Below are 14,475 nucleotides of genomic sequence, written 5' to 3' on the forward strand. Positions count from 1 at the left end.
AATGGAAACAATGTGACCAGTAATGTTATTAACTGACCGGCATGGCTGTAAATGACCTAAATTATCCTAATGACGATGAACAGGTTGTGTCGAAGTAAACGCAAACAGCGTAAACGCGATTGGTCGACAGTCTGTGCCGCGCGTTAATACATGATATGTTTCTCCATTCATTTCCCGCTGGGATTCTTATCTACTCCTTTTCTAACATCTCTGCCTGTTTCTACCCGAGGTAACGCGGTTACTAAACTAATTGTCACGCAATTGAGTCGAGAAACCTGCCTATTTTTCTCGAAAGAACGTAATGTCACGATTTGAACGTGCAACGATATTACAGAGGACAAGTTAATTATCTAAAATCCTGGAAAATATTTGTATTGTTGAGATTTTTGTTCATGTTGGGTTTTTGTGCTAACGCTCAATTTGACTCCTTGAAGGAGAGCTTTCCTTGTCGGAGTGTACCCAGAATGCATCGCGTAGTCCATTGACAGTGTACAGGCAACATACACCAGTGTGCGTTATTACGATTCCCAATCTCCTGTTGCAACCTGGTCTCAACAGTATGTCGTATTGTTCTGTACGTAAATCGACGACACTTAAATTCGTACGATATGTTACGTTTTGTATGGTGTATATATTATTTGTGGGTATACATCACCCATTTCATATGATACACTACATGACCAAAAGTATGTGGAATGTGGACACCTGCTCGTCGAACATCTTATTCCAAAATCATGGGCATTAATATGGAGTTGGTTCCCCCTTTGCTGCTATAACAGCCTCCACTCTTCTGGGAAGGCTTTCCACTAAATGCAGGAACATTGCTGTGGGGACTTTATGTGCCTCGCTTTGTGCACGGGGGCATTGTCATGCTGAAACAGGAAAAGGCCTTCCCCAAACTGTTGCCACAAGGTTGGAAGCACAGAATCGTCTACAATTGTATGCTGTTGTCTTAGTTCCAGTAAAGGGAAATCTTAAGGGGCCTAGCCCGAACCATGAAAAACAGCCCCAGACCATTATTCCTCCATCAAACTTTACAGTTGGCCCTATGCATTCAGGCAGGTAACGTTCTCCTGGCATCTGCCAAACCCAGATTTGTCCGTCGGACTGCCAGATGGTGAAGTGTGATTCATCACTCCAGAGAATGCATTTCCACTGCTCCAGAGTCTGATGGCAGTGGGCTTTACACCACTCCAGCCGACGCTTGGCATTGCGCATGGTGATCCATTCTGAGCTTGTGTGGCCTACCACTTCACGCCGTTGTTGCTCCTAGACGTTTCCACTTCACAATAACAGCACATACAGTTGAAGTGGTAGGCCTCACAAGCTCACAGAATGGATCACCATGTGCAATGCCAAGCGTCGGCTGGAGTGGTGTAAAGCTCACTCCAGCTAGGCTCCTTATTCCATAAAAAATCTGCCGTTTCTAGCTACAATAGTAATTTACAACATTAACAATGTCTACACTATATTTCTGATCAATTTTATGTTATTTTAATGGACAAAAAATGCTTTTCTTTCAAAAACAAGGACATTTCTTAGTGACCCCAAACTTTTGAACGGTAGTGTATCTGGGATCTAACCCAGATCTGTAGTTTATGCCTATAGCACTGCGCTGCAGTGCCTTGTGCCACATTGAAAATCACTGAGCTCTTCAGTAAGGCCATTCTACTGTCAATGTTTCTTTATGGAGATTGCATGGCTGTGTGCTCGATTTTATACACCTGTCAGCAACGGGTGTGGCTGAAATAGCCAAATCCACTAATTTTAAGGTGTGTCCACATACTTTTGCATATATACTGTATGTTACGAATTACAATTTGTATTATATGTAACGAATTTGCTAAACGTATGATATGTTACGAATTCTAGCTAGGTGGCTAACATTAGCTAGCTTGCTAATATTAGCTAGGCTAGGGGTTAGGATTATGTTTAGTAGTTGGCTAAAAGGGTTAAGGTTAGGGTTAGCTAACATGCTAAGTAGTTGCAAAGTAGCTAAAACGTTGCTAATTAACTAAAATGCTGAAGTTATCCATGATGAGATTCAAACTCGCAACATTCGGGTGGCTAGACGTTGGCGTTATACACCTGACCAGCCACCCTACTTATGTAACCATACCAAACATAACATACTGTATAATACTTTTACATTTCCCGGATTTACTTTAGTATGATACGTCTAGTCTATGAGACCAGGCTGCCTCCAAAGTATATCTGAAACAAGCCGAGGAGGTCGTACTTACAAAGAAGTTTACAGGAGAAAAAGGTGGTCCCACAAAAAACACAGTTTTATGAAGCAAACTACCGAGCACTTCAATCTGTTGTTTTGCCACCGCCTTTACCCGTGAAATAAAGCCATAAACTTGATTCAATTTACTCCGAATGTTATCAGAGACAGACGATTGAGCAGTATGCTATGTTTATTATCAACTGGATTCAACTTTGAAAAACCCGAAACAAAAAAATGGAGAGAACAGCTGAGTCCTGTTGTGGAGTTTTGCTGTCGTATGTAGCTAGCTAGCTAACTTGGATATAGCTAAGGTGAGATTTTGTTGTTTTGATGCTTCAGAGTCCAGAACAATATGAAATGTACTAATACATGGGTATTGTTAACCAACAGTTTATGATAAAGAATAAATGTCCCTTTTTAAACATTCGATCAAGATAAAATGGCATGGCTGTCAACTGTCTCACTACCTTTTATCTCGCAAATTGTTTAGATTCCTACCACAAACTTACTATAACAAAACTTTTAGGCCTATAGTTTTAGGTTATGCTATAGAGGAATAGGCAACTATCGTCGGCATTTAGGTTTGCTACATTCATCATGGCCGACAAAGTAACCTTGTTGGCTACACCGCCCCAAATTATACAATGCTGCCACAAACTGCAACAATGTAACATTTTCTCAAATTGGGTTAGATTATAGATTTGATACATGGCGGCTGTTGCCAATGGCACTATTTTCCTAGTTTGCAAGGCCAGTATACGATGTAGCCAGGCCATAGAGAGAGATAGAAGACTCTAGTGCCCAGAAGCCGTTTCAGCATGGGGACTTAAACCATTTTGAAGTAGTCAACTGGGTGAGACGCTGGGGCCTTTTTTCAAAAGTCCTGCCTCTCCCCTCCATGACCCCAGAAACGTATAAATTGTTGAGGATATGTCAATTCATTAGTAGGTGAATGGAAGAGTGTCCTCCCCTCCTCAACAGCCACCTTTCATTGAGGATAAGTCATGTGTATCCTACCAGAGTCCTGTGTGGAAATCTACCACACCCCCATTGAATCAGCTTTTATTTTGTCGGAGTAGAAAAGCATGCACACGTTTAAAACGATAAGTAGCATATTGTTTTTATCTATAAAATGACTTGCACAACAAACTAATTTGTTTTGATCACTTTACACATTTATTTTGGGATCCACCCCTGTAAATAGACTGTGTACAATTTGCAATGCAATGCATCTCAATTGGAAATAGTGCTTTTACATAATGTAGGAACCTAATATGCCACAAATTACTTTTTAATTTCAATGACAGTTATATGTATGAATTGCTTTTTATATTAAACAAATGTATTTACAGGGTTATGTGTTAGTTTCTAGGGAACAACGTGCTTCAGAAGTAGCTAGAATTCATATAGGCTGTTTCTCAATCATTTTTTAAAATCAGATTTTCTTTTACTCCTAAATTGTATGTTGTGCTTTTTAAAGTTGGGAGCACCAGTGCTACAAATAAAAAAATTCCATTTAGAGCCCTGCTCGTGAGCAAACCTTCCATAACTGCAGGTGGCACGACGCCAGGTCAGCGGAGTCAATCACCACCTTCCGGAGACACCTGAAACCCCACCTCTTTAAGGAATACCTAGGATAGGATAAAGTAATCCTTCTAACCCCCCCCCCCCCCCCCTTAAAAGATTTAGATGCACTATTGTAAAGTGGTTGTTCCACTGGATATCATAAGGTGAATGCACCAATTTGTAAGTCGCTCTGGATAAGAGCGTCTGCTAAATGACTTAAATGTAAATGTGGCAGTAAATCGCCAACCTTGGCTTTATACCTATTCAAACAACACACTACAGGTGGCAGTATGCACCCTTTCAGTTTGTTTGTCAACTCATTGAAGTAGTAGAAGAAGAAAATGTACTACTTCAAAATGGAGATGGCCTCAATGGCGCTGCCGTGCTCTTACAGATGCTATAGTGGGACAGATCCAATAATGTGACGTCTAAGTCTGAGACAGACCTAAAGCATAAATGTAAATTAAGCTGGGGGGGCCAGTTGGTGGGATGCCTGAACCGTTATTTAGCCCTATGTCAATACATGTATGCATACTTTCTTATCGACATTCTTGGTATGCCTGATTTTTATTTAGAATGTTTACCAGAGAAGTGTTGATTCTACTAACATAATTCTTGATTTAATTTTTCATCCCACACCGCTTCTCAGTTTAGGTAGGAAATGTGACGCATTTCCACAGCACAGAAAATAGGCCTATGTGCTAGGCCTACTAGGCTATATTTGGTCAAATCAGTTATCTTTTAGGGTGTTGAACTTGGTATTGAACAATGATTTATTTAAAATGTATCATAAAAAATATATTTTACTTTGTATTCTTTCTTTCAGAATTTCCACATTTTCATCAGTCCACTTCTGTGTGGAGAAGCTATTTTCTGAGTGGCCTGCCACACTGATTGCCATTGATAAAGTTGGTTCAGTGGGCCACTGCAGAATTTTGTCAAGAGCATTGGCTGTCTGCTGTGTCTTGATGCTCTTCAGTGCCTGGTTGTTACATGGGTGATGAGGATGTCCTGCTGGTCAGGATTGTGATGTGATGGGGTGCAGGACGAGCAAGGTCCTCCCTGAGCCACCTGGAGATGTCCAGCTAGACTTGGTCAAAAAGGTGGAGCCTCCTAAGACCGACATCTACAAACATTTCATCCGAGACGACAGCAGTGGGAGTAAAATGGGAGGGGAGAAAACAGGCTCTCTCTCCCCACAGGCCCAGGCAGCTTTCCCAGCTGCCCGGGCACCCCCGGATACAGGCCAACCAGAGGCCTCAGACCCACGCAGAAACAAGGTAGCCAAGTACAGAGCCAAGTTTGACCCACGGGTCACAGCCAAATATGACATTAAGGCCCTGATAGGTCGCGGTAGCTTCAGCCGGGTGGTGCGAGTGGAGCACAAGAGCACGCGTCAGCCCTACGCCATCAAGATGATCGAGACGCGCTATAGAGAGGGACGTGAGGTATGCGAGTCAGAGCTGTGTGTCCTGCGTCGTGTACGCCACACTAACATCATCCAGCTGATGGAGGTGTTTGAGACAGCTGAGAGAGTGTACATGGTGATGGAGCTGGCTACAGGAGGAGAGCTTTTTGACCGTATCATCGCCCGTGGCTCTTTCACAGAGCGTGATGCTACACGTGTCCTACAGATGGTACTGGACGGGGTCAAGTATCTACATACACTTGGCATCACCCACCGTGACCTCAAGCCTGAGAACCTGCTCTACTATCACCCTGGGGCGGACTCAAAAATTATGATCACTGACTTTGGGCTGGCCAGCACTCGTAAGAAGGGGGATGAGTGCTTGATGAAGACCACTTGTGGGACACCAGAGTACATTGCCCCAGAGATCCTGGTACGGAAGCCATACACTAATGCTGTAGACATGTGGGCTCTGGGTGTCATTTCCTACATTCTGCTGAGTGGAACCATGCCCTTTGAGGATGACAACCGCATGCGCCTCTACCGCCAGATCCTCAAAGGGAAGTACAGCTTCTCTGGGGAGGTAAGCATCTATGACCTCACACACTCCCTTCATCCATTTAGTTTCTGATTCTTACTAATTTGTTGTCCTCTCTGCTTCTCAATAATTCTACAACCCCTATCGAGCACTCCTCCCTTGATGTGTTGAGTGCACACTATCTCTCAAAAAACCCTCCTTTTCAGCGGTTACATTCGCTTACGGTTGGCTCCATGTGAACTATAATTCTGATGCTGTGTTTTAACGTTTAGAAACGTCAATAGTCATCCCTTTCAAACTGGTTTTCGAAACATGTTGATATTCGGTTATTTGTTGTTTTTTTAAAATTTGAATTCCATTTTTTTTTTGTGGGATCAATGCACAGTTTATTTCGAGATAAATCAGATCAAGACGGAACTGTGAGGAATATGGCTGAACGAGGACATGGATAATATACAGTTGGCTGGGTTTTCCGTGCATCAGCAAGACAGAACAGCAACCTCCGGTAAGACGAGGGGTGGTGGTCTGTGTCTATTTGTCAACAACAGCTGCTGCGCAATCTCTAATATTAAGGAAGTCTCCACACTATTTACCAAGAGTTTTCATGGGCTAATTTTCATCATATTTTTCGTAGCTGTCTATTTACCACCACAAACTGATGCAGGCACTAAGACCAACAATGCTATATAAGGACAAACAAACAAGAGAAAGCTCACCCAGAAACTGTGCTTTTAGTGGCCGGGGACTTTAATGCAGGGAAACTTAAATCCGTTTTACCTAATTACTACCACAGGAAAAAAAAACTCCAGACCATCTTTACTCCACACATAGAGATGTGTACAAAGCTCTCCCTTACCCTCCATTTGGCCAATCTGATCATAATTCTATGCTCCTGATTCCTGTTTACAAGCAAAAACTGAAGCAGAAAGTACCAGTGACTCGCTCTATACAGAAGTGGTCTAATGATGCGGATGCTAAGCTACAGGACTGTTTTGCTAGCACAGACTGGAATATGTTCTGGAATTTATCCGATGGTATTGATGAGTAACACCACATCATTCTCCGATTTCATCAATAAGTGCATTAAATGTGAAATGTGTATAGGTGCGGAGCTATTGTGAAATAGCACAGTTACAAGTGGAAATCAAACTGGATGGACAACAGAAATAGAGGAATGACTAAGAACAAACAAGAGAGAACTATTATAAAGTAGACTGTGTCTGTAAAATGTGTATAAGATGTATAAATTGAAGGTAAAAACAGAAATGTTTATCAGTTTACTCCAATTGGGGGATCGGTGGTAGGGTTTGCGGGGAATAATAATAAAGGTATACTCTTTAAAAAAGTATGTATGTCTATGTAGGTATGTGTATGTATATATGTGTATATGTATGCATACGTGAATGGATATATATATTTACCAAAAAAAATATGGGGGATTGGAAATGATGCAGACAATTACATTGGAAGCAACATTCTTTCCGCAATATTAAGCTGATCCACCCCCCAAAAAAAATAATAAAAAAAAAAAAAAAAAAAATAAGTGCATTAAAGACGTCGTCCCCACAGTGACTGTACGTACATATCCTAACCAGAAGCCATGGATTACAGACAACATCCTCACTGAGTTAAAGGCTAGAGCTGCCACTTTCAAGAAGCGGGACATTAAGACATGGGACATTAAGACATCCCGCTATGCCCTCCGACGAACCATCAAACAGGCAAAGCGTCAACACAGGACTAAGATTGAATCGTACTACACCGGTTCTGATGCTCGTCGAATGTGGCAGCGCTTGCAAACTATTACGGATTACAAAGGATAAACCCAGCCGCGAGCTGCCCAGTGACATGAGCTTACCAGACGAGCTAAATGCCTTCTATGCTCGCTTCGAGGCAAGCAACACAGCACCATGCATGAGAGCACCAGCTGTTCCAGATGAGTGTGTGATCCTGCTCTCTGTAGCCGATGTGAGTAAGACCTTTTAAACAGGTCAACATTCACAAGACTGCAGGGCCAGATGGATTACCAGGACGCATACTCCGAGCATGCGCACATACCGCCCCAACAGATCCACAGATGACGGAATCTTTATTGCACTCCACACTGCCCTTTCCCACCTGGACAAAAGGAACACCTATGTGAGAATGCTGTTTGTTGACTACAGCTCAGCGTTCAACACCATAGTGCCCTCAAAGCTCCTCACTAAGCTAAGGACCCTGGAACTAAACACCTCCCTGTGCAACTGGATCCTGGACTTCCTGACAAGCCGCCCCCAGGTGGTAAGGGTAGCCAACAACATCTGCCACGCTGATCCTCAACACGGGGGCCCCTAAGGGGTGCGTGCTTAGTCCTCTCCTGTAATCTCCATTCACTCACAACTTCGTGGCCACGCACGACTCCAACACCATGAAGTTTGCCGATATCACAACGGTGGTAGTCCTGATCACTGACAACGATGAGACAGCCTACAGGGAGGAAGTCTTAAACCTAGCAGTGTGGTGCCAGGACAACAACCTCTCCCTCAACATGAGCAAGACAAAAGAGCTGATCTTGGACTACAGGAAAAAGGTGGCCGAGCACGCCCCCATTCACATCAACGGGCTGTGCTGGAGCGGGTCGAGGGCTTCAAGTTCTTTGGCGTCCACATCACTAACAAACTATCATGGTCCAAACACACCAAGACAGTCGTAAAGAGGACTCAATAATGCCTCTTCCCCCATAGGAGACTGAAATGATTTAGCATGGGTCCTCAGATCCTCAAAGTTCTAAAGCTGCACCATCGAGAGCATCCTGACTGGTTGCATCACCGCTTGGTACGGCAACTGCTCGGCATCTGATCGCAAGGCGCTACAGAGGGTAGTGTGTACGGCACAGCACATCACTGGGGCCAAGCTTACTTTCATCATGGACCTCTATACCAGGTGGTGTTAGAGGAAGGCCCATAAAATTGTCAGACTCCAACCACCCTAGTCATAGACTGTTCTCTCTGCTACTTCACGGCAAGTGGTACCGTAGCGCCAAGTCTTGGTCCAAAAGCCTCCTTAACAGCTTCTACCCCAAGCCATTTGACTGTAAACAGTTATTCAAATGGCTACCTGGACAATTTGCATTGACACCCTTTTTTACGCTGCTGCTACTCCCTGTTTATTGTCTATAGTCATTTTACCCCTACCGCCATGTGTATATATATATATATATATATATATATATATATATATATATATGGAACACATTGACTCTGTACCGGTACCCCCTGTATATAGTCTTGTTATTTTATCGTAACTTTTTTCTTACCTTATTTTATTTTTCAAATTTAGCAAATATTTTCCTCAACATGGAGCCTCTGACTGAGTCCTTTGCTGCCATAACAGCCTCCACTCTTCTGGGAAGGCTTTCCACTAGATGCCACGAGCATTAGTGAGGTCGGGCACTGATGTTGGGCAATTAGGCCTGGCTCACAGTCAGCGTTCCAATTCATCCCAAATGTGTTCGATGGGGTTGAGGTCCGGGCTCTGTGCAGGACAGTCCAGTTTTTCCACACTGATCTCGACAAACCATTTCTGTATGGACCTCGCTTTGTGCTCGTGGCATTGTCATGCTGAAACAGGGAAGAAATCCTTTAGACTGTCATTGTATGCTGTAGTGTGCAGATGTTCCTTCACTGGAACTAACAGGCCTAGCCCGAACCATGAAAAACAGCCCCAGACTATTATTCCTCCTCCACCAAACTTTACAGTTGGCACTATGCGTTCGGGCAGGTAGTGTTTGAAGGGGTGTCCACATACTTTTGGCCATGTATGTATATATCTAGATCCTTTAGTGCCTAAAATACACGGTTAAATACATTTAAAATAATAATCCTAATCTTTTGCATCTCTCAGATATTGGACAGAAACTTCAGAACGAACTTCCTTTGTAAAACTCTTTTTTTTACTATCTGTTGTTTTATGAAGTGGACCTGTTTTTCAATGTGTTTCTATGGGCTAATAGCAGTAATACCAAATTCAATTATTTATTTGTTCATACCTTAAGAAGTCTTAAAATTCCAAATCAAATAATTTGGTATGACCATCTTAAAACAATTCCATATGATAAAGTATTTCTCGCTGATATGAAAGATACATTCCTTGTGTTTCCAAAACCGAATCGATTGCGATGCGTTAAAACGTTCTGAACGAGCGTCTGGGATCTTAACAATACTCGCCGACCACTGTTGTTCAATTCATACTGGATGCATTGCTAACATAATGTGTTAGCCTGGGTTTCATTTAAATCAAAAACATGTATATGTGTTTCTGGACTGTGCACAATGCTTTCAACACGAACCCCCTACGTTTCTTTGTGATGTTAGGCTGGAGTTCCTGGCAGCAACTGCAGTATGCTCAATGTGCGTAAGGTCCTCCTACTTTGAATCAGACAAGTTCAGCTTCTCTCAGTGGGGGTAACATACATGGGTGTAGCTATGCTTCATTTTATAAAGGCAAAACTTTAATACACATAAGTGAATTTGTCCCAGTACTATTGGTCCCCTAAAATGGTACAAAAAGTGCTGTAATTTCTAAACGGTTCACCCGATATGGATGAAAATACCCTCAAATTAAAGCTGAGTCTGCAATTTAACCTCACTTTAACCTAATTCTATAATTTCAAATCTAAAGTGCTGGAGTACAGAGCCAAAACCAACAAAACGTGTCACAGTCCCAATACTTTTGAAGCTCACTGTATAACTATGTTGTATGATTTATGAATGGCAAGGATATAAGAGATCAACTTTTCAGTCAGTTCAACACCTTTTATAAACAAGTCAAGCTTGCTGTTCGCCAGTCAAAGCACAGTAAATAGCCTATGCGCCACCACTCCGTGGCTGCATATAAAACATGGCAAGCAAGGTCCAATGGTAACTTTTTTTCTCGCTGGCCCACTACTGGCTCAGACATGGTGTAGTTCTTAAATGCAATGGGGTCATGCAGTGCCTATAGGTTGGCACGCTTTCTCTATATATTTGGTTATTAGGATATGTATTAAAAAGTATGGATGGGCACGGTTAATCAAATATCTGAACGGACATTAGTATTCATTTTTTAGAAGAAATACAAAATATAGGACTATTTTAACAATGAAAAGGTTTTGTCTAAAATGTAAAACAATTATGTGACATTGCTACATAGCCTACAACAATAGACCATTACATTCCACAATTTTATAAAACAACAGTTTTATGACAGTTTATTATGAGTAGCCTACACACGTTTTGCAGGGTGTGGCTTGTTATTGTCGGTCAGTCATTGCAGCACTACAGTCAGATGCTACATGTGTAGCAAGTTAAGTGGAAGATTTCTAATCAATGCAAAATGGAATTAACATTCCGGAATTAAATTGGCTAAATGAGAATGTGTAGTCTTCAATGATCAACCAACGGTTAGGCTGTTTAATGTGAATGGAGTTGTTGTAGACAAGGATGGGGAGTGCAGCAAAATATCCTCAATTAGCTAGCCTAGCTTCAATCTAAGATCTAAAGAGGAATCAACTGGCATGGGTTACTAATACAGCTAGGATTATACCTTTGCCTGCTGGACAATAAAATAATGTTGATTTGAAAACCAATATAACATGATAAAAATGCTGGTTTCAATGACATATTAAAAGTGTTTATAAAATAATTCCCTCAACATTTATATGGTCGTATTTTGGCTAGGCTACTTTGTAACGAGGTAAGACGTGCTTCATAAAATGACATAAAACGTCCAGGTTTTAAACAAGTTCATGGTTAACTCGTTTCAAAATGCTTACCACCTCCGCTCAGATTCAAGGATGAGTGGTGTGCAGAACAGGCACGGTCCTTCGCTCTCCACTCTTGTGACCATTTGAGCTGAACGAACTGTGCATTGAGTATGTCAACAGAATCAAGCCTTTAGATGTTAATATTAATTATCTTTTGTTATATTTGTCAAACATGACTGGCGTTTAGCCTATATTTATGTAATTAAAAGTCTCATTAAAGTTTGGCTACATTTTCTGGCGCCTCCCTCATGTCAGCATCGGTTTCGACATAAGTAGGTAAAATGCACATAGGCTTTTTATTTAGGTAATTTTAACTAGGCATGTCAGTTAAGAACAAATTCTTATTTACAATGATGGCCTACCCCAGCCAAACCAGGACGACACTGAGCCAATTGTGCACCGCCCTATAGGACTCCCAATCACAGCCAGATGTGATACAGCCTGGATTCGAACCAGGGACTGTAGTGATGCCTCTTGCACTGAGATTCAGTGCCTTAGACCGCTGCGTCACTCAGGAGCATGAAAAATATACAAAAAGATTATTCCAATGTTGGTCTCTGATAAAATTCTGATCGTAGTAATTATTTGATATTGTGATTTTTGTGACTTAAAAAAAAAAATGTACTTGTCCATTTGGACATCTTAAATCTATATCCTTCTTGTCCAACAATGTATTTTACTTGTCCCGGACAAGCGTTATTGTCGAGCCCTGTTATGGGACATGGACATTTATGCTCTATCCCACCGTGTAAAGAAATTCGACTGCTCATACACTCACATACAGAGGTACCGAGACAGCAGACTTCCCTGTCATTGCTCACTTTGTGACTGATAGGCGCCTGTCCTCCTATCAATAGATCACTAGAAGATGCATATTGTTCATTCAAGCGGGGGAAGACTCCACATTCTTTTTTCTGACTACCGAATTGAAAAGTAGTGTAGTTAATTTAAGTAGAAAAAGTAGCGAGTCGGTTGTACAGCCGACAGCCGGCGCTAGTGGAAAACACTGCGTACAGTATAGCAATGTTCAACCGCAGCTGCTTTACATTCTGCTGCCCTCTTGTATGTATTGTTCATTATAGTTATGTTCCAAAATTCAGCAGGTATCCACAAGTGTGCTAGAGAAATGGACTCTGCCACTTGATTACTTTCACTGAAAATGGATTTGACCCCCCCACTAGTGCATCATATAAAGCCTTAATTCAAACCATTCAAATTTTGCAGTTCCTCAACATTTAAAGCTCTTTTTCCATCTCTTCCTCCCTGCTCAGCCATGGCCCAGTGTGTCCAACCTGGCGAAGGACTTCATTGACCGTGTGCTGACAGTGGACCCCAGCGAGAGGTTGACTGCAGGCCAGGCTCTGAAGCACCCCTGGGTCGTCAGCATGGCTGCTTCATCCTCCATGAAGAACCTGCAGCGCTCTATCTCCCAGAACCTCCTGAAGAGAGCCTCGTCACGCTGCCACAGCACCAAGTCTGCCCAGTCCACACGCTCCAGCCGCTCCACCAAGTCCAACAAGGCTCGCCGTGCTCGGGAGAAAGAGCTGCGTGAGCTCAACCGCCGCTACCAACAACAATACAATGGCTGAGTAATAGTTACATGGGCTGAAATTTTGACAAACTCGTAATGTTGCGTGTCTCATTGAGACCAAAAGCAGGGACTTATCAGCAGCTGGCCCTAGAACAGCACTTCAGCTCAGCAATATCATCCTAGGCCATTGTGCCACTGAGGCAGTAAACAAAACATCCTCAGATTTCACTATTTTTCCTAGATTCCTATTTTCTCATGTTTCTTTCCTGTCCTTGTGTGTCTCTTCATATTTATTTATTGTTGTCTTGATTATATTGTTTCCGTAAAAATGGTCACTTGAAGCTGTCCATCTAAACGGATCTGTTGAACAGAATTCAAGGTAATGAAGGTTTAGGAAGGGATGTTAAAATGCTTTTCCAACACTGATTCCTGATTATTTGCTGTGAATTTATTATGTTACAAGAACAGTGAGTTACTTGCTTTGGTGGAGATCTATATCTGATTATATCTTGATGTGGACAAAAAATACAATGATACTTTGTGCTAAAACACAAGTATGTCAATGAAGGCCAAAATAAACATTTATTTATTTAATTTTGGTTTAGAAGTCGTATATCCAATCTTATTGTATCCCGACCAGTTGCTTTCATGGATTGCAAATTAAGTCTCTTTCTTGCCAGGATTCAGTTTTTATAACCGGCCCATTCATGATTTTTTCCCCCTATTAATTCTGGGATTATTTTTCAACTGTGAGCTTGAAAGGCTGAGGGAGGTTGACTGGAAACTAAATAAGGACGTATGATCCAGCGCTTTTGCATCGATGTCATCGTCACCTAGTCCTGTCTCTTCACTCTCCTGCTCCCGCTACACTGTCTGAGATGAACAGCATTGTTGTAATGAAGTATACACGTCAAGTGATGTTTAATGTGTAATTTAACAAACTGATGGTGAATGGATCAAATAAATGTCTAACTGATGGAGAGTAGTCCAATGGTTGAAAGCTCAGTATTCATTTAATTTGTTGTATCAAATATTTATTTTCAATTTGTTCTGAGTAATGCAGACATGTCATGTTTGTACTGTAGAGCCCACAGACGGTTGTTGGGAGGAGAGACCAATCCAAATCTGGCCTTTCTGCACTATTGTCAAGTCTTAATCAAGAAAAATGACCATAAAATTATAGGATTGAAAATAAATCTTATAACTATTGCTTTAGTCTTTTAAATGAAACTCTTCAATGTTTCAGAGGTTTTATTATTTTGGGTGTACCTTGTTATAGCCTGTGAATGCACTTATTTAAGTGGTGGTTCAAGGGCCTGATCTCATTTAACCTACAGTATCATTTTGATGGGTCATCCAATAGTGTTTTGAAGGGATTTAAAAAAAATACTTATACCTCTGGTTTTTGTTGGCAGGCTTA

General features: G+C 41.8%; 1 protein-coding gene across 1 annotated transcript; it reads left to right on the plus strand.

Moving 5' to 3' along the window:
• Nucleotides 1-2,262: 2,262 nt before the first annotated feature.
• Nucleotides 2,263-14,033, plus strand: LOC120053919 (serine/threonine-protein kinase H1 homolog). Its single transcript, XM_039001231.1, has 3 exons — nt 2,263-2,541; nt 4,623-5,787; nt 12,796-14,033. The coding sequence occupies exons 2-3, from the start codon at nt 4,831-4,833 to the stop codon at nt 13,111-13,113; spliced, it is 1,275 nt and encodes a 424-aa protein (XP_038857159.1). The 5' UTR covers nt 2,263-2,541; nt 4,623-4,830; the 3' UTR covers nt 13,114-14,033.
• Nucleotides 14,034-14,475: the final 442 nt, after the last annotated feature.

This window comes from Salvelinus namaycush, chromosome 9 (assembly GCF_016432855.1).
Source record: "Salvelinus namaycush isolate Seneca chromosome 9, SaNama_1.0, whole genome shotgun sequence".
Taxonomy (NCBI): domain Eukaryota; kingdom Metazoa; phylum Chordata; class Actinopteri; order Salmoniformes; family Salmonidae; genus Salvelinus; species Salvelinus namaycush.